This window comes from Sebastes fasciatus, chromosome 15 (genome assembly GCF_043250625.1).
Source record: "Sebastes fasciatus isolate fSebFas1 chromosome 15, fSebFas1.pri, whole genome shotgun sequence".
Taxonomy (NCBI): domain Eukaryota; kingdom Metazoa; phylum Chordata; class Actinopteri; order Perciformes; family Sebastidae; genus Sebastes; species Sebastes fasciatus.
Window position 1 is genome coordinate 22,909,690 of NC_133809.1, and position 27,062 is coordinate 22,936,751.

Genomic DNA, 27,062 nt, shown 5'->3' on the forward strand with positions numbered 1-27,062 from the left:
CGAATACTGATTTGGAGGTCGATTACCATGGCAATGGTCAAAGCTTCGAAGCAATCAGGTCAGCCCTAACATTATACTAAAATCACCATTGATTGTCACGGGCATGGTGAAATAAAAATTATCAACATATTAGAAGTGTGCTAGAGTCACATACTATAAGTTGGAACTTTTTTTCTCCCCAATACTTTATTTAGAAAGTTCAGTACAGTAGTTACATAAAGTACATGTTCAGATTTTCATTTAAAAAAAAAATTCAGGAAATATATTTCACAGTATAAAAATAATATAAAAACAAAATGAATTATACAGCAAATATAATGTAAGGAAAGGTAAAGACGATAAAAAACAAAACAATCGTGGTCTGTTAAACAATTGGAATACATTTCAAATGTCTAAATAATTTATATTTGATTTATTATATATATTTATATACAGCTGTTTCTATTTATTTTGCCAATTTGGAATTTATTTGTTTTAATTTATTTTTAAAAATGTTTAAAGTATAAAAGGATGTTTTAAGCCATATCATTTTATGGATATAATATTTTGCTAAGATATTAATCTAATTAATTATATACATTTCTGAAATACTGGGCTTATAAATTGGAACTGAACTGTCACCAGTCAGCCGAGGGAGGGCGCGCTCACTCAAAATAACATGAATTAAAACCGGCCGGAAAATCGTATTGATTTTTATATTGGTGATTGTTCCACCAACTATTTTGTGCTCCATATTTGACTGAACCTGGAGGCTATTTATCTCGAGGAAGAGGAGGAAGAGGAGGAGGAGGAGGAGGAGGAGGAGGAGGAGACGGGGGACAGATGGGAGGGATGATCGAGACGGTGACCCAGTTCAGACCCTGCAGACCAGACCAGGAGGACCGCCTGCTGACTGACTGACTGAGCAAAGCATGAAAATCAGTGAAATACAGATGATGAAACTACAACTGGTGTTTCCAGCTTTCTCACATTCCAGTTGTGTGTTTCCTCCCCCGGTGTGAGACAGCAGAGAGAGACAAAATGTGTGTGTGAGAGAGAGAGAGAGAGAGAGGAAGGAAGAGGGAGGGATTGAAAGAGGAAAGTGGATATAGGAGCTGCTGGAGTTTTAGTTTTCTGAGCATCTGGATATCTGACTGGAGAGAGAAGAAGAGTTTGGATGTATGGAAAATTACCTGAAACCAGAGGAACACACCGAAAAAGATCAGTAGAAGAAGAGTGGAGGACCGGGAAGAGGGAAAACTAAACACAAGAAAGTTATTTTTTCTAACGGGACGAGGAGGAGTGAGCAGCAGGCATGTTGCCGGTGAGTATTTATTCATTTATGAAATATTTATTAGAAGACAATGAGTCGTCTTGTGCTAAAATATACAACATAATGACTGCTAAAGACTTCAGAGCTAGCTACAGTTGTGAGGCTTTTCCATTGAGTCCAAAACCGGACGTGGAGCTCAAAGGCAAACTGACAGTGACATTTTACATTTAGAAATATTCATTATGAACACGTTTGTATTCATTTTTTCCGCTACAATTAAAAAAATAACTTTTTATAGCTTGTGTTATTAACTGCGTCTATTCACATCAGCAACTCCCCAACATGATGGACAGGAAAACAGGGCGCGTGAAACTTTTACGAAATATTTTTATATTTTGCAAAGAGGTAGTCTAAGCAAGAAGCTTTAAAGTGATATGTATTAAATGGCTTCAGAGAAACACACGTAAAACACCATGATGTATTTAATGTCTGAGCCATACTGAGCTGTATATCAAGTTGCCAGATTTTCAAAACAAAACCGGAAGTTGTCCGCTCTGCTTTCAAACTGGCAACTTAACCATGTAGGGCAGGGGTGCCCAAACTGTTCCCTTGGAGGGCCAAAACCGGAACTCAATGGCGGGCCACGGGCCAAAATTAAACACCTATTGTATTGTATTATTACGATGCAAAATGGTACTAGGATCCCAAGTTCCCTTAATTGAATATGTTTTACATAGTTAGCCCCTTAAAACCCACCTGCTGAATACAACTGGGCTCATTTATGCAATGTATGCATTTCCAAGACTGTTTAGGGACCCCAGTGTGCAGAAATATAAAAAAACACCATTTTAGAATAGGCAAAATAAACACATGTATACTGCATTCAAAGAACTGCATGTTTCCCATAAACTGCATAGGATTATTATAAAGTGGGCATGTCTATAAAGGGGAGACTTGTGGGTACCCATAGAACCCATTTTCATTCACATATCTGGAGGTCAGAGGTCAAGGGACACCTTGACAAATGGCCATGCCAGTTTTTCCCCACCAAAATTTAGCCCAACTTGAGAGTTTTAGCGTCCTTCCTGACAAGCTAACATGACATGATATGGTACAAATAGAGTCCTTAGGTTTTCTAGTTTCATATGATGCCACTATCTTCTAACTATAAACCCAAGCCATGTACGGCCTCCAAAAGACAGTAAAGTCGGTTGGGTCTTTTAATAAAAAAAACTAATTTGCTAAGATCTGGCGGGCCAAATCAAACCTGATGGCGGGCCAAATTTGGCCCGCGGGCCCCACTTTGGACAGCCCTGATGTAGGGTTTAGTAAGGAGTTTGGGTTGTCAGCCTATCAAGACTACTCTCAATTGGCAATTGATGAAAGGATGAAAAGTTATCAAATATTATGATGTTGTTATAATATATAACAACATCTCCCAAATCAGAAAAGATGCCACAAATTTACAATAAATAACAGTTTTCTATTATTCTGGCTGGTAAAAGTGGTTCTAAAATCGATAGCAATCAGAAAAATCTGTGCCACAGTTTTAAATGGTTACTTCGGTAATCTTTGTCATGTTTTTTCCCCCCATGTTTCTGTGTCTAACTGACTAACATGGACAACAATTTCTGAAATTGGTCCAGTATTGAGCTAGAGCGCTGTAGAGGGCAGCTGCTCATGGCAATTTAATCGTATTGGGGCAAGCTGGCACCGCCATTTACGTCCACTAAAGGTGCTTGTTTTTGCCATGATAGGCTCTGATTGTTATTATAAGTGTCTGACATTATGGAAAGAGTCTCGCTCAAGGAGAAGTCTTGTTCTGAAATCTCGTGAGGTGATGTGTGGCCGGAAGACAACGGTGGAAAAGTGAAATACATCCATGGTGGAAATGTGAGTGCCATTCGGGCAGAGTTTGTTGTGTTGGAGTACAGAAAGCATAGCTTAATGTTATCTAAAAGATTTTAATTGTCATGGCTGAATATTTAGATGATTTCGACAATGTGGATGAGGTCTTTGAATTTGATGGTCACCCGTATTTATTTGAGACAGAGTATACGGATATTCATATTTCACAACGAGACTTCTCCTTGAGTGTGACTTGGACACAATAACAATCAGACCGGATAAAGCAAAAAGTAAGAAAAACATTTCCTTTCTCTGTAGGGTCCTTTCCATAATGTTGTCAGACACTAAAATACAGCACTTTTAATGAAAGTCATGTTACATTGACTTCACTCGCCCTCACAGCTCGTGTTGTGGCTGCCAGTTACATCGTTATGCCTCAATACTGGACCAATTTCAAAAATTGTTGTTGCCATTAGTCACAAAAACATGGGAAAATAAGGTCCAGGTTGAAAAATACCAAAGTTACCCTTTTATGTTAAATGTTCTAAACTTTGAGACTGCTGCTAGACATCCTGCTAAGTTATCTGATAAACTCGTTTTGTTTTGTAACATGCAGTGATACCTTACATATACATACTCTCCATATACTTATTCTCTATGGCAATGAATATATGCATTTGTGATTTTCACTTATTTTTCATTGCTCAAAAATGATACCATAAATGAGACTTTTATTTTGAAGGTTTCAATCAGAAGTCCTACTGTACTTCTGGCTGTCTTGACACTATTGAGAGGGTGTGTTTGCGTGTGTGTTTGTCCTGCAATTACTTATCCATAATTGGTTGAAACACTTTTATATTGGCGGTGCAAATGCATATATCCTAAACATAGAAATGCATTCATGCACTGCCTAAATATTGAATGCCATTACATAATATTAAAATGGCAAGTGCATGCATTTTATGAAGTTTTCAAACCATTTTAAAGATGTCTTATTGATGCATGATAAGTTTCTTATATATCTTATATATGTTAGGAACATACACAGTCTAAAGTTTGCAGATAGTACAGAATAAGGCTGAACAGTTGTAAAAATCTCCTAGCCTCCGTTTCTGTCTGCAAACCAACAGTAAAATAAGTAAACGATCAGTATTCCTGTTTCCATCCTGTCCTTCCTCTCTCAATCTTCCTCTCTCTTCATCGCTCCCTCTCTCTCTCTCTCACACACTGAAAACACTACACTGCTTTGTGTTTGGGTCGGGCTGCTGTCAGCCTCGGACAATACACTGAAGATATAGAGATGTGTTTACTGCAGAGAGAAAGACAGAGAACACTTCTACCTTGACCTTTGACCTCACCCTGAATGTTCTTCCTAGTTTTTCCCAAAGTACAGGGAGTTTTAGCTTCTACCATTGTCCACTCAGTGTTCCCAGCTTTGTGATGTTCAGTCCTGGCTGCATCTGGGAAAGTATTTGCCTAAAGCTGCTACCTTTAAGTCTACTTAATTATTCAGACTGCTGGGAAAACTGTATTGACTCCTAAAGCACTTTACATACGGCTCTCCTCTCAATTCTGCAAACATGCAGCAGCTCACATGACTGATACAGCAAATGCAAAACAGAAGCATGATATCATCTCGCAACTTCTTCTGAAATGTTGAGCAGTCGACACATACTTTCCTGGGTAGAGAGCTGGCAACAGGGGCGTAAATATAGACAGGGCATGTAGTGAGAGCAATTCCCAATACAGTAGCCTAAGTAACTCATTTGACTAAAATCCAACACATTGTTGGTAAAATATATACGCCTAATGTTGTGTGTGCGTGTGTGCTTCATAACTAGTAACTAGGGTTGTCATGATACCAGAAATTTAGTAGTCGATACCAAGTAAACCAGTGAAATTCCACGATTCTCAATAAACCAATTCGATACCACGGTAAAAGAAAACCAAAAGTACAACAATACATCTCATGTACTTCAACATACACTCCTTTATTACTGTTTGCACACTGGTTTTTGTTAGGAAGATAAACAGGTTATAATTCTCTCTCTATTATCTATTTTATTACATCTCCTTCACACAACTGTATTTATATAAGTTTTTCCACCAAAAACTACATTTTACAAGATTTAATTTGAACACATGACGATAACATTAGAATTTACCTTCCCCCAATACTCATGTTTACTGAATAGAGCCTGGATTACAGTGTAAATCAGTGGTAAATGGACTTGCATTTATATAGCGCTTTTGTAGTCTTCCGACCACTCAAAGCGCTTTACACTACATGTCAGCATTCACCCATTCACAAACACATTCACACACTGATGGCAGAGGCTGCCATGCAAGGTGCCAACTTTGCTCATCAGGATCTAATCTAAATACTCATTCACACACCAGTGGCTATGCCTTCAGGAGAAATTTGGGGTTAAGTGTCTTGCTCAAGGACACATCGACATGTGACCCGGAGCAGCCGGGGATCGAACCACCGACCTTCCGATTGGAGGACGACCTGCTCTACCCTCTTAGCCACAGCCGCCCCAATAGCAGCTGTTGAAATTGGCAGGGCGAGAGCTAGTTAACGCTAGCTCTTAGCAACCAGTAGCAGCACAGTTCCGCACAGAGCTAACAGCTAACGTTAACTAGCTCTCGTCCTGCCGATGTCAACAAAGATTTGTTGTTCGCAATGTAGCATTATCATGGATAAAATAGGGTGAGTCCCCTTGACGTGTCGATAGTGAGTTTACTACGTCCCACTCCCGACCATATTTTCGTTCCGGGGATGCCAGGACACCGTTGCCCTGACGTCTTCGTCATGTTTTCCGAATTTTGGCATCGACTTGGTACCGAAGTATCAGTTCTCGTGACATTCCTACTAGTAACTAGCGTGCACTAGGGCCCGTCAAAACTACCTTACACCACTGGCTGGCAATGTTGCTGCCATCACTTTTATTTCCCATGAATACATGAAGTAGTCCATGCTAAATCACAATATGCTATTTCTTAGTCATGCTAGTGGCGTAGCTCTTTGGATGGCAATGTCGGTGCGTCTGCCGGTCGGTCGGTCCACCACTTTGATCTGGACTGAAATATCTCATCAGCTATTGTTTGGATTCCCATGGACTTTTGTACAGACATTCATGTCCCCAACATGATGAATTTTACTTACTTTGGCGATTCCTTGAATTTTTCTCTAGCGCCACAATGTCTCAACAACTGTTGGATGGGTTGCCATAAAATTTGGCAACGCATCCTGATAGTTCCTTTAGGATGGATTGCAATAACTTTGGCAACTTATCATGTCACCATCAGGTGAAAATGTGAATTGGTCTAAAACTTTGGTTTATGACCCAATAGCTGCTGAATTAATGACGTGACCGTCAACACGCACTTTGTGATTAGTGCTAATTATCAACCGTTAGCATGCTAACACACTTAATGCACACAGGGCAAACACAAGCATGTTAGGGATTGTCAGTTTGAGTATGTTAGCATTATGCTAAATGTTAGGATTAGAATTGATGGACCTAAGTTTTGATTTGTTTTTAGGCAAGTTGGAACTATTTGCTGCTGATTGAGATTGCTGTTAGTTTTCTGGGAGGTCGTTCTGGAGACGTATTTTGTCAAAAGCTTTCAAGAAAGTCCATGAACATAAACGATTCAGAGACATACACACAGTTGTAGGTACTGTATACTTCTCCAGAAGTGTAAGGATTGTTTCCTTCTCAATGAGCTGGAAGCTCGTGCTTCACCGGTCACATGCAGTTCCTATAGAGACGGCGCCGGCTGATCTGTGTGTATATGTGTGTGTGAGTGTGTGTTTGGGTGTGGGCAGCGGGAGCTGGGGTGTCTGAAACGCAAATCATCTCCAGCTGTCTCTGTGTTCCACTGCGCTTTCTCTCTCTCTCTCACACACTGCCAACAGGGAAGTTGGTCTTACTTTGGGATTTGTTTCTCTCCCCTCATTCAGTTTTCATTTATGAGCTTCAAACTAAATGTCTTCCAATATATTTACTTCTTGTGTCACTGTTGTTGTGCTGTCAGAGATATAAACCACATGCAGGACTATCATGTTGTTTGATTTAAGAAGCACATTCACTTCAGAACGTGATTAGAGCTCATTCCGCCGTTCATTCATCGTACGTTGCTCGTTGACAGCCCAGTTCCTAAAGTGTATTGTAATGCAATACTCATCGGTCTGTCTTCAATGGGTTGCTACTACATATCTGACTCCATATTTAAGCTTGTAAATCCCTCCAGAGTTTATAAGCAGGTGCTACTTGAAACCGCCTCACAGGAAGGACAGTATGGCAGAGCTATTTTCTCCTCAGCGTGTAATACTTTCCTAATTTTTCTTTGATGCGCTGACTAAAAAAAGGACGTCTTCATGTTTGGTATTTAAACAGCAGCCGTTTCCTCCACTCCCACACTCGCTGCTCTACCCTCCCATGATGCATCATTAGTGAGCAGATTGGTCTGAGAAATTAAATTAAGATTATGTGGGCTTCCACCAGCTGCTCTTAAATAATCTTTCCTGATTTCATTTAAGACCAAAGAGAGTTCAGGTGTAGCCCAAGATCTTGTAAGAAGAAGAGATGCAATTTATATTAGGGACTGCAGCGTAACACATAGGACGAGTCAGTATACAATGGACCGGACTCGGGGAAAAAGGCCCACTGGGCAGACGTAACAACAGTCTGACAGATGGAACAGACTGAAAACCATTTCACTCCCAGGAGGACTTCTCTCCTTGAATGGTTGGCACAGCAGGTAGAAGCACGCTGCACCCCAGATCCCAACAGAGTCCATCATCATTTACAATGATTTACTGGCACATACAAAAAAAGCTACAGCAGCCTGGACAGTATCCAATCACCTCTATTACATAGTTCACATTCACAAAAATACAACTAATCCAGCAAATTCAAAGACTTTATGATTAGTGTTGCTTTAGAGCACCTAACTCAATACAATCTCTCATTCAGCATTTCTTTCACCTGCCTTTCAGAGAAAATGAAGCGTATGCTTAGGGTTTACTCTCCATATTTTAACACAAAACTAAGTTAACTTCATTAAAACTACAGCTCCCATGAAAATTTGCCAAGTAATTAAATCATAACTTGGTTTAATTTGTATCCGTAAAATTCACCAACACTCTTCTAAAGTCGTTTAATTTCCCCCCGATGTTTTGTAATCTCTGTTGTCTTAAAGCGTCTCCAGCGTCCAGTCCTCTGTGTCCTGCTAACATGTAACTATCCGCGACCCCTCGACTCGCTCACGGACTTGCCTCTTTTGTTGAGCAGTGACTTTAGCCCGCGATGGTCAAGAACTTGTGGGAAATGGCGTCTGTTAAGTAAGGGATAATGTACATTGTACATTGTACATTGAGCCGGTCATTATTGTGAAATAAACTCGACAGGGCGATGCGGCACATTTATTTCACAACAATGACCTGCTAGCTGTACATTATCCCACTTATTAACCGCCTACTTACTTAAGAAATCAATAATTTGACACAAAAATGGTCCGCCAGAGTCCGACATCAGAACTGCGCCCATAGCAACGGTCTGTTATACATAGCAACGGTCTACTATAAAGAAGAAATAACAGACCGTAGAACGCCGTGATTGACCAATCAGAATCGAGTATTCAACAAAGCCGTGTAATAAAGGCTGCTAAAAATAAAAGTAATAAATAATGATATTAAACAAGCGGCTACCTCCGATTCTGAAAAGTGAAGCCAATGTGCCTTAAACCTGCATTCTTTCTAATAGCCAGCAGGGGGCGACTCCTCTGATTGCAAAAATAAGTCTGACTGTATAGACGTCTATGAGAAAATGAGCCTACTTGATTTATTACCTCAGTAAACATTGTAAACATGAGTTTATGGTCTCAATCACTAGTTTCAAATCTTCTTCAATACAGCATGATGTTCATTTAGTAAATTATGGTCCCATTTAGAGTCAAATAGACCAAAAAGCAGGGGATGCTTTAGGGCGTGGCTACCTTGTGATTGACAGGTCGCTACCACGACGTTGTCCGGTCTGGGAGTTGTGCGTGTTTTTGTCGTAGAACTTTAACAATTTCACAGTGTGTTTTCAGTTCATGAAAGTTAATTGTTAATTAACATTTTGCCTAAAAATGTCTTATTCAGCATTTGGTTGTATTTAGCTCCACCCTCTGGTGTCACTTCTGGTTGCAAAAACCAAGATGGCGACGGACAGAAAACAAAATGCTGATGACCAAAATGCCAAACCTGAGGCTTCTAAACGGAAGTCCATAAACCAATGGGTGACGTCACTGTGACTACTACCACTTCTTATAGATAGTCTATGGTATTAAATATGTATATTTTTTAGATCACCATCCTGATCTAGACATACAGTACGGAGAGAAACGCACACAAAGGCTCTGATCCGAGGCTCTGTTTTTAGTTATTAGCATTGGTGCAAATGTCGATGGGCTTTTGAATGAGGTTTTCTTACTTCTGTAACAGAGCCTGGCAGTTTTTGGTGTGACTTCAGCCCCCCTATACAGTTTGTTCAGTTTGTTCTGTTCAGTGGGCAGCTGGTGACAGCTGATGAGCATGGTGTTATTATGCTCATGTGACTTTTTTCTATCACTTCTTTTTAGTATGCCTTACTGAGACACACATTCACATTGGTCAGTTGAATTTGTCTACAAAAAAAATGTTCCGAATGTAATTTATATTTACATTTTTTATTATTCCTGCATTGATTTTACTTTTTGAACTCAGTGTGTGAGCGTGTTTCTGTGTGTGAGATCTGACTATCTGTCTGTCTCTGTTACAGTATGTGGTTGTATTGTCTGTAGTGGGTGGAAGTACAGTACAGTACTGTCCCTTTGAAGCACTTGGAAGAACATTTTGTTTATAAAAATCCCTTCCTGCGGAGACCAACACACACACACACACACACACACACACACACACACACACACACACACACACACACACACTCTTATAAGTCAGTACATCTTAATTTCCGTGAGAATGAACATGACAGTCACAGAAAGTGCTTCGACCATTTATAACAAAACACTGCTTGTTCTCTAATAAACTGATTTGTTATGAATCTAATGATAATTGTTACCCCATCCCCCAAAGTGTCTGATGATGCTCAAACTTCCTCAGTTTTTCCATTTTCAATTCATTCTGATTAGTAATGTGCTTTAAGCAAAGGGTCATAGTCTAGTGTGGCGTCTCCTGGCAGCCGTTTCAAAGGATTGTGGGACATAAATATCAGTCAGATCCACATGACAAGTAATCCGTGACTGAAGATTTATTATTGTGTGCGTGTGTGAGCAGGAGTGACAAAGAGGTCAAGAGGGAAGGGAAGGGGAGAGGATAAAACAGAAAGAAAAAAAAGAGATCAGGACATTGTTTGTTATTGTTGGTGTGTTGAGGAATTTATTGAGCAAGTACATTAATGTAACGACGATAGACAGTAATTTATAGTAATAATACAACACATCTTCTGCTTCCCCTCGTCTGTATGTCTTGTTTCTCTGCACTGTTTACTGATTTTCTGTCAATTCCAATACATGCAATAGAGGACTCACACATGTGTCTGTTTTGAGCACATGCACCAAACATGTGACCTTGTGTGTGTGTGTGTGTGTGTCAGAGAGAGAGAGGCAGCTCTTCTGCCAATGTACCTTCTGTGTCCTTTCCATGTGTGTGTGTGTGTGTGTTTCAGTGTGTAACAGTGCAGTCATGCTGCAGTATATCAGCGTAGCCTCTCTAATCTCTCCCCTCCAGCGTCACCACTGCTGCTTCTGGACAGCTTCACTCCACACCACAGTAACCAACCAATACACACACATATACAGATATATTTATAATATTTAATATCGAGTGCTGCAGGGATGAAATGTTTTTGTAGGCCAACCAGGAAGTTAGCATCGCTGCACGGGTTCCCTCGACAAAAAGCCAATGGGATTTTTTACCATTGGCTTTTGGATTATTGCAGAAAATAAGTTCTGTGGAAAACAAATGTTTATGATACTTACACGTTTTGTTCCATTAGATAATCTCCACAAATGAACGACTGCACGCTCGCATGACTTCAACGTCACCACCACTGAACTAAAGGCGGACTAGTGTTTGGCGTGATGACACTCAGTAGTCTCATTTAGCCACTTGTTAGCAACCGCCTTTTTTAAGACACAAAAGCTTCAAAATTCACGAGTGGGATATTTATTGACCTATTTTATGTCGCAGAACAAAACGTTTAAATCTCTTAAGCTTGTGTTAATGCATCTAACTAAAAACCCATTCAAAAAACCCATTGACTTTGGGACGAGGGAACCGGAAGTGCTAAAACGCCAACTCGCATTCCTTAAGTTTAGTCGTTACTGGTGGTCATGTCTGTCATTCAGAGTAGTATTAAATATTTTTCTTGTTTATTTACAGTAATTGTCTGTGAAACATATATTATTAACTTATTTTTCTTATTTGAACAATTACCTTGAATGTACAATTAAATATAATTCTGCTTATTTTTTCCTAAAATATACTGATCAGGCATGACTATGACATTATCACATTCAAATAAAAAGCTCATAAATCATTAGTTTCTAAGTAGCAGTTAAACAAAGTACCCTAATATATTTCAGTATTGTGCCATTAATGATTTTGTAAGTGAAGGTGTCAGTGTTGACCTTAAGCGACCTGGCTGGCTCCGGCCCTGCTGAACTCAAAGCTAAAAAAAAAAGTTTGGCCTCGCAACGTCTGGGATTTTTTTAAGACTCGACATAAATCAGTTGTCACATATGCTCGAACTAATCAAGAAGTCGGTTGTGTAATAATCGACATATCTGAGGATGTGTAGACTATTGCATGAAATATTGTAAATTATTCGGTAAATGGAAAATTTGGTGTCAGGCAGCAAAGGTTCAAGGAACACTTTAGCATTTGTGAGAAAACTTTTTTCTAAATTGTTTATGTGATTCAAATTAGATCAGACTAGTTGCAGTCTTTACAGCTGCAAATATATTAATAAAAAGTATGGCAATATATACATTTGAGCATGAAAACAGAATGTACAAAAAACACCTACTGATCTAAACATTACGTTAATCTACCTTGACAAGTATTTCCAGTTCCAGTTCATGATCACAAAAAAAATGGCAAGTTTGAAAATTCCTGAAAAATCCAATTATTTAAGATTATACAGAGTGTTATTTTGTTAGGATAAACACCATCATGAGAAACTAAACTTTGACCACCTAAAACCATGAGGCCTCTTAAAAAATGACATTCTCGGCTGATGAGTAAAATCCTCCCACCGGACTCAAATGATTTTTATGGTCACACCTCTGACTCAATCATTTCAACAATAAAAACAGAAGCACCTCCATCATACCAGATCTGGACGCTGTTTGTGGACCATATCGTTTTTGTAATAAAAAAACAATATTGGCTCAATATCACGGTGTACTCCCACTAACGGGCATGAAAACTGTCCAGATTCCTTTTTTTTTATGTCCTATCATCCTCTCCTCCTCACCCTATCTCCCTATCCTCATACTTACTGAAAGGTGACTCCCTCCCTCCCTCCCTCCCCTCCTCCCTCACTGACACACACTCTTATATCTGTATGTCCTACCCTTACGCACACACACTCTGACATTCACATATTTCGGACACACTTTCTCATACAAAGACACCACTTTCACTAATTATCTGAATACAAAAACACGCTCATGCAAACACGCGCACATACACACACCGCTGTGTGTGTTTTTGGCGGATGGTTTTCCAATGAAGCGTTTCTTTGGGCTGGTGTTGGAGCGACTGGTGTTTGTGTCTAAGAACCTCAAACTGAGTCAGTGCAGGAAACAGAAGAAGAAGAAGATCAGATCCAGGAAAACCAAACCATCGGTGAGTGAGATACACAATAGCTTTACTTTATTTTGACTCAAATATATTTATATATATATGACTAAACGATTGCTTCTGGCATTAGCTTGAGTTTTGTATTCTTTAGGGCTGACCCCTCTTAGTTGAGTAGTCCGTCGTTTTGGTCTCAGTTGATTAAGATTTCTTTAGTCGAGTAGTCCGTCGTTTTGGTCTCAGTTGACTAAGATTTCTTTAGTCGAGTAGTCCGTCATTTTGGTCTCAGTTGACTAAGATTTCTTTAGTCGAGTAGTCCGTCATTTTGGTCTCAGTTGACTAAGATTTCTTTAGTCGAGTAGTCCGTCATTTTGGTCTCAGTTGATTAAGATTTCTTTAGTCGAGTAGTCCGTCATTTTGGTCTCAGTTGACTAAGATTTCTTTAGTCGAGTAGTCCGTCATTTTGGTCTCAGTTGACTAAGATTTCTTTAGTCGATTAGTCCGTCATTTTGGTCTCAGTTGATTAAGATTTCTTTAGTCGAGTAGTCCGTCATTTTGGTCTCAGTTGACTAAGATTTCTTTAGTCGAGTAGTCCGTCATTTTGGTCTCAGTTGACTAAGATTTCTTTAGTCGAGTAGTCCGTCATTTTGGTCTCAGTTGACTAAGATTTCTTTAGTCGAGTAGTCCGTCATTTTGGTCTCAGTTGACTAAGATTTCTTTAGTCGAGTAGTCCGTAATTTTGGTCTCAGTTGGGTCTCAGTTGACTAAGATTTCTTTAGTCGAGTAGTCCGTCATTTTGGTCTCAGTTGACTAAGATTTCTTTAGTCGAGTAGTCCGTCATTTTGGTCTCAGTTGACTAAGATTTCTTTAGTCGAGTAGTCCGTCATTTTGGTCTCAGTTGACTAAGATTTCTTTAGTCGAGTAGTCCGTCATTTTGGTCTCAGTTGACTAAGATTTCTTTAGTCGATTAGTCCGTTGTTTTGGTCTCAGTTGAATAAGATTTCTTTAGTCGAGTAGTCCGTCGTTTGGTCTCAGTTGACTAAGAATTTCTTTGGTCAAGACCAGCTCTAGTTTTCTTATGTACTTATACTAACAAAATTGGTCAAATTACCATCACAGTGACAGGCAGTGTATGTTCATAAAGCACCGATTGTGGGGGAGTTTACTGTTGTTTAGTATCAGGCTGGGGTTTATGTTCAGAGGATGTATACGCCAACCACTGTGCCATCCTTACCTCCCCCCCTAAAATGAACACACTGTGTTGAAATGCCTCCGGAGTAACTAATAAAATGAGCATTGATGGTTTTTTTTTTGCAGCAGACACACTAACAGGGAATATAGACAGTTTGTCACTCTTGCCCGCATAGTGTCTCACTCTGTTTCTCTGACTATCTCTTTCTCCCTCTCTAATGCCTAAAATAGCCAGAGTCACTCCATTCAGCACCAGGGGCAATTTAGGAACCTCAACTCAATCTGCGTCTTTGTGTGTGTGTGTGTGTGTGTTATTTTGTGTGAGTCCTGTTTACTGATAGACAGAAACAAGTTGTCCTCATTGTGAGTTTATTATGTTCAAACGTACAATGAATCACAACTAGACTGACTTAATTTTGTATTTCACGAAACATTCTTAGATTGCTATTATAAGATATGTGATGTTTTCTTACGCATGCATAGATATGATGGATATGGACCCCTGCAGTCTTATTAGTTCTGCAGACATAAATGGAAAATGCTGGTAATGGTAGAGCAGCCATCAAACAGCAATACAAGGTTTGGTGCTTTGGTAAATCTGGCCTGCTTTTGACCTTTATAGTCTGGTCTATCTATAGAGGGTTTTCAGGGTGGTATACAGTATTGTAAGCTACACTATAGTGGCCATATTGAAAGTCCACAGTGGGTGTAAACAGCTAAATTGGGTTTCTAAAATGAATTAGGAGGAATTCCATTTAGCTGCTTCAGTGTCAGACTCCTGGTGTCGTGCGTGTCGGCTAACTGTCGCACCGTCACAACATATCCGGACACTTGAACTGAACAGAGCTTTCGTAAATGTTGTTCTATGACGAGTCAAAGTGTCTGCTGTGAAAAAGTCTTGTATACCTGGTTGATTAACATGAGGAAATTCATCATTTCATAACAATCACATCTGATTAATTGTGTATCGATAGGGGTGGCTTCTTAGTATATCAGCTTTTCGGAATCTATAGTTTGAAGTAGGAGAAGTCATTTGTGCTAAAAACTCCTCTGATGATTGCTAACGCTTGGAAATAGTATATAGCAATAAATCAGGAGATTAAAAGAAGTGCATTTTAGACATCTGCATCTGCACAAAGGTGCTCATTTACAGTCCAAAAAGTAAACTGTAGAGAGTAGAAACTAGAAAACGGCCTCCTATCCCGGCTCTTCCTGTCCACAAGTGGAAATCTCCTTGAGCGAGATACTGTACTGAACCCCCAAAATGCTCCCAATAATGAGGCCAGTGCCTTGCATGGTAGCTCTGCACACTATTAATGTATGACTGTGTGTGTGTGGGTGTCTGAGAGGGAAAATGTCAAGTTCTTTCGATAAAGCGCTGTGTGAACGCAGACCAGTGAAATGAAAAATATCAGAGGGTGTCCAGTTCAGTGGTCTCAGGCCTGACGCTTGTCTTCTTGTTATTGATTTAGTTCTTTTACGGAGAATAAAACCACAGTAGAGGTGGTATTTCTTTTAGCAGGATGCTACCAGAGAGTGTGTGTAAAACACTATTTGTCAATTATACCCGATATATCAAATTACTTCTTAATTCATTTGAATGACCCTGTCTTTTTCATGTAACTCAACTTTTCTCGCCTAACTGTTCCACATTTACCCATTATTTAGTTATTAATTCTACCTCGGTACCGAGTGTATGCCAAAATTCTGAAAACGTGACGCTACTCGTTTTTCTATAGTACCACAGGTACCGTCAAGGCTCGAGACTAATGGCATCCCGGGGACGATAGAAAATGTGTTTGGGACGCAGTAAACTCGCTATCGACATGTCCATGGGACGTTAGCTGTTACCTTTGCGCAGGACTGTGCTGCTTACCGGCTGCTAACAGCTAACATTAACTAGCCTTTGTCCTGCCAATTTCAACACGGGATGTGCCATTGACATTGTCATTTACATTATGATGCCTTCAGGCTCTTTTCAGTAAAAATGAGTATCGGGTAAAGGTAAATTCTAATGTTATCTTGATGTGTTCAGATGTAATCTTGTAAAATTAAGTTTTTGGCGAGATTAATTCTGTTGTTTGAAGGAGATAATTTTACAGCAATATAAAATAGATAATAGAGAGGGAATTATGACCCGTTTAACTTCCTAACAAAAAACAGTATGCAAACAGTAATAAAGGAGTGGATATTGAAGTACATGGGATATATTGTTTTACTTTTGTTTTTTACCGTGGTATTGAATTGGTATCGAGAATTGTGAAATTTCACTGGTATTGGTATCGACTACTACATTGCTGGTATCGTGACATCCTTAGCCTGGACCTGCTACTGCTACTGGACCTCTGTGATGGTGTCAAATGACATGGCATTTAACGTTAATATAAGTGTTTTTAAGGGAATTGCGAGTGTCTCGTTGATATCGGCCTCAAATGAGAAAACCACTCTGACTGATTTGATTATATAAAACAGCCTTCCATCTCTTCCGACAGCCCTTCAGTGTGACAAATGCTGTTTCCTACCATGTAAAACAGACACATTAGAGCCCTTGTGAGGCCACGATTAGCCGTACTTTAAATGATTTGTGGACTAGTAAAACCCCCTGCTGTGTCCGCGGGGTTCGCATGTGTGTTTTTATATGTGTGTGTGTCTAATCCAAGCTTTAGAGAGAATGTGTCCCTGCTCAGTCCGTCTGCATGCAAGCAGAGATTACCTCACATGATCTGGGACAGGTGTATAGAATACTGTGGATTAGTACAGTATACATTTTGAGTGTGTGTCTGCCTTTGTGTGTGGACAATGGATAATCTAATTGTGTGTGTGTGTGTGAGAGAGAGAGAGAGAGAAGGCAACATTGAGATTAAAAGTGTATCCGTATCAGTATGTGTGCCTCGGTGTGCCTGTGTGTTCCTATCCCAGATTACCCTAAATTCATCTTTCAACTGCCGACTGACTATCTGACATGACATCACCAGTGACATTGGCAGTGACATCACTGGCGATAACACAGGATGTCCTTTTCTGATTGCTGTTTTAATCTTTTGGAAGCAGAATTTTGGGGGATTTGATGACAAAATGATTTCAGAGGGGATAATTACTACCAAGCTGATACCTTGAAGTCATATATTGCTTTTACAGATATGTAAAAAAAAAATGATAAACCAAACTAAAAGCTTTATAGTAAGAATATTGGCAGTATTAGTTTAAACTTAAATAGACTGTTTGTAACTTCTTACACGTATAAATCAATCCAGGTCGGTGTCCCATGCGCGCTCGCGTGTGGCTACGCTGTTCAGACAAGACTCCAACACAAACTACACGGAAGCACCAAAACCGCAAAGTTATATCTAGTGAAGTCCGTCTTGCAAAACAGTGTTGGCCGCGGTCGGAGGACGCGGGGGAGATCGTAGCTTTGGTCTCCAGGGCTGGAGTCTCTGCAGTTCTCTGCTCCGCTGCCTGCCTGCTTGCCTTCACTCACACAGCGTGCTCGTTCTCGATCGCTCAGCTCGCCCTCCGGCCGCGGTCGGGACGCTGAGGCAGGAAAAGCCAACACTATCAGCAGTGATTCATGGAGAGACCTTCGTCTGGTCAGCTAACATTACTCGCTCAGGTAGCGCGTGCACACGGGCGAGGGCGAGCAACAGGACGCTGACTTTTGTTGACTTAACGGCCATAGGTGTCGCTGTTACAACCAATTTCTGATTCTTACAAACAGTCCCTTTAAGACTTGGATAAACTTGTTTTCGGAACCTTTCAGAGTAAATATGGAGAGATAAGATAAATAAAATTCTTATTTTATTATGCTATACGCCAGCGACAGCCGTGGCCGCCATTATGTTCTTGGGTTGTCCGTCCGTACATGCCATTCACTTGAGCGCGGTATGAGGGAATTTCTTCATATTTGGCACAAACGTCCACTTAGACTCAAGGACGAACTGATGAGATTTTGGTGGTCAAAAGTCTAAGGTCAAGATCACTGTGACCTCATGTCCATCTTGTGAAAACGATATCTCAGGAACGCCTGGAGAAAATTGTATTACATCTGGCTGACAACATCCGCTTGGATGCCAGGATGAACTTATGAGAATTTGGTAGTCAAAGGTCACTGTGAACTCACAAAACCCATTTTATACCTCAAGAATTCATATGCTAATTATGACAATTTAACTCAAATGAAATGATGAAGTGATGACATTTTGGACAGACATGGATGTAAACTGCATCTTGACTGGTTGGCGGAAGCATACGACCGTGAGGCAGTAATTCTAATTACATTTAGATGAGAGTAAACCTTTGTCCTAAGCCCAGAGGGAATTGTATGTGTGTGTCCGTGTGTATACAAGCAGTTATTGATAGGTAATTAAAGCTGTGATCAATGGCTTGTTTGGTCAGATGGATGGCCGTATCCTGTTTCAAGCTGCTGTTATCAGCGGCTGCTGAACATAGTCTGCTGCTTTTCCCTTCCCAGAGACTTCAGTGGCCTTCTTATCACATTAGCATATGTTGTCACATGATGTCTTGAAGATTAGATTAGATTAAAATTCACATCTGCAGGTTTCTATGTTGCCTTCCAGGCCAAGTTGCCTTAAACCTACTGGATGTAAATGGGCTGTTCCTGATTGGATTTAATGCAGTTTGTGTTTGTCTATGTGTATTGGAGACACTCTGTATTCACACTCTGTTTGTTAATGTGTCTAAATGTGTCTTTAACTGTGGTTTATTTGATTTGATCTTTGTGTGTTCACCTGGATTTCCACTTTAATCTGAATGTGATCAGACAGGTTGCTTCTTATTGCTGAGATAGGAACAGAACTGAGTAATTTATCAGTAGTTATCATTGATTTTCGTTGATTGGTTAACCAATAGTTAGCAAAGTTAATTATTTAAGTCATATGTGATCCTAATCAGTAATCAATGAGTCATCCATCGCGTCCATCTTCCTGAAATGGTAAGGTGATGATTGTTAAGACATTTCCTGACATTTAACATGTTTGTTTCTGTGGTTACAGGTGATCCTGACGGTTTACCTCAATGACACCCAGCAGATGCTAACTGAGGTCCCGGTTACTCCGGCAACCAGAGTGGTTGACGTTGTAGAGTACTGCAAAGAAGCCGGCGAAGGGGAATGTCACCTAGCTGAAGTATGGAATGGGCATGGTGAGTCCATCCGTGCTCCAGCTACACCCATCTATACATCTACATATATGAAATTAGTCAAATTTTGACATTTTGAACATATTTAAAAAAAATTAAAACATAACATATCTGTCTATCTACACAACAAGTTGCCAACAGACTGCTAGGTGATAATTAGAAGAATCAAACTGATATGACTCTAATCTAGTATTTAAGACACATTGACAGTTGTTGGAAATTATTGTTTTTGTGGGAGTCTGTCATAATATATCCACATATTCCTCATTTTTGGTTTGTTGAACATTGAAATAGCTAAGCATGAACCCACTGAAGCTCAATCAACACAGTGTGATGATGATATTATTGTTGTTTTCACAGTAGCCAGACCTGTATTTCGACACACACATAATTCATCAACATGCCCATTACTAATATAATTACTATTGACACCTTCTTGACAGTCTTTACGAGCATCAGAGTGTTTACATGATTATAATCTGGAATTATATGACAGGATAATCACAGTGTGACTCTGGCCTAGATCGTTTGCTCCGAAGCTGATCATAAACAAAGTCGGACCTATATCACGTCGGCTACACCTCGTGAAATCAATACAGTGCTAAGTGCCTACTGTATACCGCATGCCATTGTAAACTTGAATAGACCAGTCCATCACATGCACAAACACTGAGAGTCACTGTGTCCATTAAAGCGTGGCCTACATTCATTCAATCATAGAAGTAGCGATCCACACGGACGACAACACAGTGTGTTTGTGTAGCGCTGTGGTGTGACAGAGCGGTCAGACAGGCTATAAATGGCTCTAATACTATACTGTTTCTTAGAGGGCGACGCTGTGAAGCAGCACATAATAAATGGTGGTATAAATTGTGTTGCTTGTGTGACAAGAGGTCAATGCCTCAAGGCCACAACTGGCGAGTGCGTGTGGGCACTAAGCCATCGTCTAAGTGTGTGTCTTGTTGGTTATGGATTGATGTATTTCGCTGTGACAATATTGCTGCTGGGTTTTTAAAAAAACACTAGAATACAATGACGTTTCCTTCTTTTCAGACTGTCTGCTTTTAATCATATAAATGTGTAAATATTCAGAGACGTTATTGATGATTCATGATAGTTATAAGTAAAGAATATTAATAACACAAATCATTTTGTGACAGTTAAAGTGACAGCCATTACAGACCGTTTATTGTTGTTGTGGATTAACCCTTTGTTTACATTTTTTTATCATGGAGTAAGCCTTTTAGAAGAGGTATATAAACATTAATTTATGATTTGCTGTGTTTAATAAAGCTGTAACATCCAGTTTCCTTTTTAGATTCCCCTTTTAAAGGAACAGTGTGTAACATTTCGGGGGATCTATTGACAGAATTGGAATATAATAATCATAACTATGTTTTCATTAGTATATATAATCACTTCAAACTAAGAATCATTGTGTTTTCGTTAGCTTAGAATGAGCCCTTCATATCTACATAGGGAGCAGGTCCTCTTCACTGAGTCCGCAATGTTTCTACAGTAACCCAGAACGGACAAACCAACACTGGCTCTAGAGAGAGCCTTTCGCATTTTTACGTAACCTGAAGGCCACCGTAGTTCTCCAACATGCTTGTGAAACTGCGGTAACGTGAGCCGCAGAGTGCAAAACCGTGGTACCGCCAGCCGCTGTCTGACTTCTGTTGCTCCCAAAGTTGTGTTATTGTGGTGAATGTAATGACTGACCAATCAGGGGGACAACTGGTTCGAAGGGGTTAATAAACTGAAAAGAGGCAGAATCATGGAAATATAACATCAAACCCCTCAAAGAGACCATTACATAAAAGCAAAAACTGATCAAACTAGCAATTTATTCAGACAGTGTTTTTGTTAAATGGAAATGTGAAAATGTGCTGATAATAAAGGACTCACTTTGTGATGATGTAAGTAACTGAATGTATATAATTATCTAACTGATGAATCATCTCTCCCTGGCTTCTCTGGATAAATCACAATAAGGCACTCTGTAATAGCTTGGCTAACGTTCTCTCTCCCTCTGTCTCTTCTCAGAGCGCGTTCTCCCTCAGGAGGTGTTATTGTTGGATCTTCTCCAGCAGTGGGGAGCCAGGAGGCCGGAGGTCAGCTTCTACCTCAGACACTGCCCCTCCTGGACACAAGGTACAGCAAAACAAACACACATTCCACCCAAACGTCTTTTGCTTTCATATCGATTTTTTTTTCTCCCAGTATTGAGCGTCATTAACTCACATGTAGAGAAAACACAGAAACGCAGAGAGCCGGTGGTATGTGTGAGGATTAGAGGTGAGGTCAGGGGCTCGGTCAGTAATTAGCCAGATAAGATGATTAGTGTTACATAACATGAACAAGGTAAACCTGAAGGGGAGGGGGGGGGGGGGGGGACAGAGACGAGGACAGGAAAACGTTTCGTCTGCTGCAGAGCTATCAGATCAAATAGAGAGGTGAAGTCCCGCCCCTTCTGGTGGACCACCATGGGACCTTATTTCAGAAAAAAATATGAACGGTAGTCAATGGCAAGAGACAAATTATTTTTTGTATTTGTACCATGAATCACACATATGATGTTTGTCAATTTAAAAGATAATTTTGCAAGTCAAGAAAGTTGCAGTTTTGTTGTAAAACTGTTGAAGTATAAGACTGTGAAAATCCGTATTTAGAAAGACTACACACCCAAAAATCGCGTAAGTGACGTCTCTCTCTGAAGCTACTGTTGTGTGTTTGTACTCGCACACGCAACGAGTCTTGCTCGTTCTTTCGCTTCCCGGCTGATAAAAACACCAGGAGTCGCTGGATAAAACACATCAGGCACGTTTCATTTGTGCGTGGAACATAGTTAAGTTAGTTAGCTAGCTAGCTAGTGTTGGTGACGTATGTTGTGCCAGACGAGAGACGTAGTTCACTGAGCGGTTTCACATAAAACTAAAAGATGCTACGAAAAACCTACGACAAACTGCAACTTTCTTGACTTGCAAAATTGACAAACATCATATTCAAGCAGGATCCAAAAAATATGTCTCTCGTTGTTGACTACCGTACACGTTTTCCAAAATAAGGTCCCATGTTAGTCCACCGGAAGGGGCGGGACTTCGTCTCTCTATACTGCCAAAACAGTATTTTGAGTTACTCAGTGCTTTAGTTTAGAGAATACAGTTAAAGACATTTAAAATATCAATACAATACCAGTTCAGAATTAAGCATTGATGCTGCACCAAATCAGCCATGGTGAATGGTTTTATTTTTTGTGTTAAACTTGTTCAGCAAAAATGAATGAATGAATGAATGAATGATTGTGTAATATTAGTTCATGTTAGTGCCCAAAGCATACAACAGCAGGGCTGCTGCTGCTGTAATAGCGTCACTGTGTGTTTTTTGTGTCTGCAGGGACTGGACAATCTCACCACCACCTGCTGGTGCATTCCCAGTTTTGCGCCATTCATTAAAAACATAATTACCATTCATTAAAATCCCATTATGATCATATGCTTGTGAGCTGTGTATTCTGAATAATACATTAATCATAACACTATTTTAGCCAGATTTTTTTCAATCTGGCTGAGTCATAGAGGCCATTAAGGTTTTCCCGCGTCTGTGTGTGTGTGTGTGTTTTGATCGTTTACTATAACATCTGAGCTTTAGTATATGCATCTAAGCCTTTATTTAATCTGTTTATGCTACACCTGTTTCCACTCCTATCTCACTCTATCCCTGTCATCTTCCATCCAGTCACAGTTTATGTGCCAGCTGATCTGTAATAGGTTTAATAGGAGCAGCAGGGTGAGATCTAGAGCAAGATAAAAAGAGCAGCGGTTCATTTGGCGGCCTGCTGCGGAGAGAAGATACAGATTTTCCTGTGGTTCCAGCACCAGACTGTAATACAGATGTGGTTTATGCTGCCAACTTGTGTTTGCCTCTTCACCTATTATCATAGAACAACTTCTTAAACTATAGCCAATTGCTCTCCAAGGACCGGAGCAACACATTACCCTAACGTACTGCCGTCTCCCAGGCTAATTTAACATCATCTGCCCTCTGTGGCTTATCGAAGGTGCCCGTTGTGAGTTTACACCTCCCACACAAGGACACGGCCTTCCTCTTAGAAGCTCTCCTACCAAATAATCAGCCCCGTAATGGAGAGTGAAATGCTCGTATTGGGATGGAACAGAGGTAATTAATTAGTCATAAGTGAATCCCGGAACGACGAAACTAATGATGCTGCATTTCTACACGTTTCCATAAATTACTCTTGATTATTAACATGCTATTTTAACTGTCCTATAGTGCGATAGCTTCTCTGTTCCAAAATCTACTGCTCAATTGGATGTAAATAGTGTTTTGAAGTTCTCTATTGATTGTAAGATACTGATTCATCAGCTCAGTTGAATGTTAAGTACTGCATTGACTGCTCTATTGACTGGAGGTGAAACTTGGAGCTGGCTGGGATTAGTCCCGATTGAGCCTGTCTGGTCTTAGTAGAATTAAAGCGAATGGTGATATTTATAGCTTGTACACAAGAGAGAAAGATGCAGCTATAGGTATAGAGAGATGGGAGAGATTCCACTTGTTTCACTAATAATTGAATGTGTTTTATCTTTATCTAATGGCATTACTTTTAAAGTTTCTTTAACATGTTTTTGATCCTCTGTTAGAAACATACAGCCACATATACGATATATAGCCTGCACATCAGTCTTATTGCAACACCTTCTCATCTGTGTGTCAGTGCTGTTATAACGGACAAGTTTCCAACAACGTCCTCTGCATCCTTAGTAGGAATCAGAAAGGCTGAATATATACATAACAAGGACAGTGCGAGCAAGGACACATAAACACAATAACACGTGTTTTTAACAACAGAATATACTTTAGAATACTGAGACAACAACATGACTGATGTGGAAATTATCTAAATATATGCGTACAATATGAAAAATTGTAAAAGGTATCAATATATTTGCAATTCATAAACATTTTGATGCAAATAGTGTATTTATGATTGATACGCAATGTAATGGAAAGTGACTTTTCTCACCCTGAGGCCGATGTTGCCTGTCCATTTACACACCATTGAATGGTTAATAAAGGCCAAGTCTCTCTCTCTCTCTCTCTCTCTCTCTCTCTCTCTCTCTCTCTCTCTCTCTCTCTCTCTCTCTCTCTCTCTTGCTCTCTCTCTCTCTCTGTGTTATTCACATGTTCAATTTTTTTTCTATTTCAAAATGTTATGCTTAGATGTCTTTTCATTGTTCATTTTATGCAGGAAGTCCCCCCCCCCCCGCAGCCTTTGGAGCAGAGCTGGACCACGGAAGCAACAGAGAGCGATAATGACAGGGTAGGTGGATATACACACACACACACACACACACACACACACACACACACACACACACTAGAGCTGGGCTGGGCTGAGGGTGCAGGACAGGCTCTGTTATGCATCCCTAATTAGCTCAATCTGTGCATTGTGTCTCCACACATAATGATATTGCGGAAAAGCTTCACTTCGTCTCCAACAACTACAATATCGTCTATAGTCTACGGTAAAGGACTGTTCCTGAATGTATCCTAGTGCGATATAAAATGTAATAAACATGCACACATATACTGTATTTATATACCGTGCCTTTACAGCATGAGAAAGATCAGATTTACCAAATACTATTGTATCCCTAAAACCTTAATGTCCAGAATACCAGTAGGCCTATCTTTTAGCCTTCAAAAAACAATTTTAATCAAACCCTTTGTTTTACCCTTGAGATATGTTAAACCTATTGCCTACACAAGCCCCCTTTTAAAGCTGCACATACAAAATCTTGGACATTTTTGGAAATAAATTAAATGAAGCTACAGCAAGATGCCGATTTGCGTAGCTTATAGTATTGTCACGATACTGTAATTTCTAAATTGGATACAATGCCTTGAAAAATATCGATATTCGATACCATTTTCGATACCTCAGTGAAAAAGTGACCCAAGATTGAGGGCATAACGGTTTAAAATATTCACTATCAATATGTATAGATACTTCGATATTTTTTGACAACGCTAGTAGCTTAGTGTAAAGACTGGAAACGTCGGTGTTCACCCGCATCACCCTGTCGGGGTTTATTTCACAACAATGACCCGCTTAGCTGTACATTATACTGCTTATTACGCGGCTACTTACTTAAGAAACCAATAATTTGACACAAAAACGGGCCGCCAGAGTCCGACATCAGAACTGCGTCCATAGCTACGGTCTGTTATACATAACAACGGTCTGCTATAAAGAAATAACAGACCGTAGAACAGACGGAGACTGGTAGCCAATATAATACAAATTCTGTCCAGTGTGCAGCCAGACAATGGTGTTTGAATCTTATACATAATTAAACTCAGCTCATTTAATGTAGGGAATATAAATGAAACATTAAACATTTACAGTACAATGTAAGTGCACTGTGTCTGTGTGTGTAGTCTAGTGGATTAGCCCACGGATTAGTGACAGTGATGATTATAGTTCTCTACCAGTAAGAACCATGTGAACACACACACACACACGTAGTACATATATACATACCGTATAATTACTGTATTCAATGACAGAGAAGGAGATAAAATAGAAATTACCCTTTTGTCACCAGTCTGACTAATAATTGCCGTTAGATAACCATGTTTTGTTTTGCCGGCTTGCGTTATCCTGTTGTCTTTCCTACAAAACAATGAATCATGTAGCAAAAAGAGCAGCTGACCTCACGCCAGCAGCTTTTTGTTTATCACTAACAGCTATTTTCAACCATGCCAGCTATTGTGTTTCACCCCCAGACTAGACGGCTTTGTACATGTTGGCTAAGGCCTCGGTTAGCCAGTCACCGACCATGTTTGCGTGCGCGTCTCTGTGTTGGTCAGTCTGCTGGTTAGTCAGCCGGTGTGTGTATGTGTGTGTGTGTGCATGCGTCGGGGCCAGTCAGTGAAGGTAGGATTAGCTCGGTCCCATGACATAACCAGGCTAAGAGGATTGTTAGCTAGCCAAACAGCTCCTCCTCCTCCTCCTTCTCCTCTTCCTCTCACCTCGCACACTCCTTCACAAGTCGTCTTGAGGTACCGCGTGTTTCTTCGTCCTCTACCTTTTTAAACATTTGGTTTAAAGCAAAAACAAAAGAGTTTGAGACACGACGGCAGCGTGGGGGTGAGTTCTGGAAATGTGTTTCTTTTCTGTGTGTGTGTGTGTGTGTGTGACTGTGAAGCTCAACCAAGTGTGTGTGTGTGTGTGTGTGTGTGTGTGTGTGTGTGTGTGTGTGTGTGTGTGTGTGTGTGTGTGTGTGTGTGTGTGTGTGTGTGTGTGTGTTCGCTTTCTACCCACCTTCCACTCTTCTTTGCCTTCTTCTCACATCAGCTTGTCATACATAATAGAACACTTGAAACTCTGGAAACACTGGGTGAATGTCGGCGTGACTTTGAAATGTGTTTTTGTGTGCTTTAACTTTCTGTTCCCTTTTTAAGTTTTTGAAAGTTGTTCTCTGACTTTGTTCACAATCCAAAAACTACGCTCACGCGCACAACGCACACACGTTGGCAGACAAGCGGTTCGTCTATGTGTCAGGGCGGGACTGCTGGCAGTGTGTTTCTATGTGTGTGTGTGTGTGTGTGTGTGTGTGTTAGTGTCACACAATCAGAGCACAGTGTGTGTTTAGGTCAGTGTGGTTTCAACTGGACGCTACAGTATGTAGCAGGCAAGGTGTGGCGTCTTCTGGCCATTTGTGTTTGGGCTTGACG

At 40.2% G+C, this 27,062-nt stretch overlaps 1 protein-coding gene across 6 annotated transcripts in view; it reads left to right on the forward strand.

The window, feature by feature from the left end:
* The first annotated feature begins 1,114 nt into the window (after nt 1-1,114).
* The window catches only part of LOC141752059 (apoptosis-stimulating of p53 protein 1-like), a 65,160-nt gene continuing 39,212 nt past the window's right edge, over nt 1,115-27,062 (forward strand). For 2 of the 6 annotated variants that reach the window (XM_074609846.1, XM_074609845.1), the window contains exons 1-4: nt 12,738-13,004; nt 19,157-19,304; nt 21,348-21,455; nt 24,571-24,642. In XM_074609846.1, the coding sequence (XP_074465947.1) occupies nt 19,296-19,304; nt 21,348-21,455; nt 24,571-24,642 (189 nt within the window). In that variant the 5' untranslated portion in view covers nt 12,738-13,004; nt 19,157-19,295. Of the gene's footprint in view, nt 1,304-12,737; nt 13,005-19,156; nt 19,305-21,347; nt 21,456-24,570; nt 24,643-26,343; nt 26,476-27,062 lie in introns of those variants that run through there. The other 4 variants (XM_074609851.1, XM_074609850.1, XM_074609848.1 and 1 more) reach the window with 3 other exon arrangements.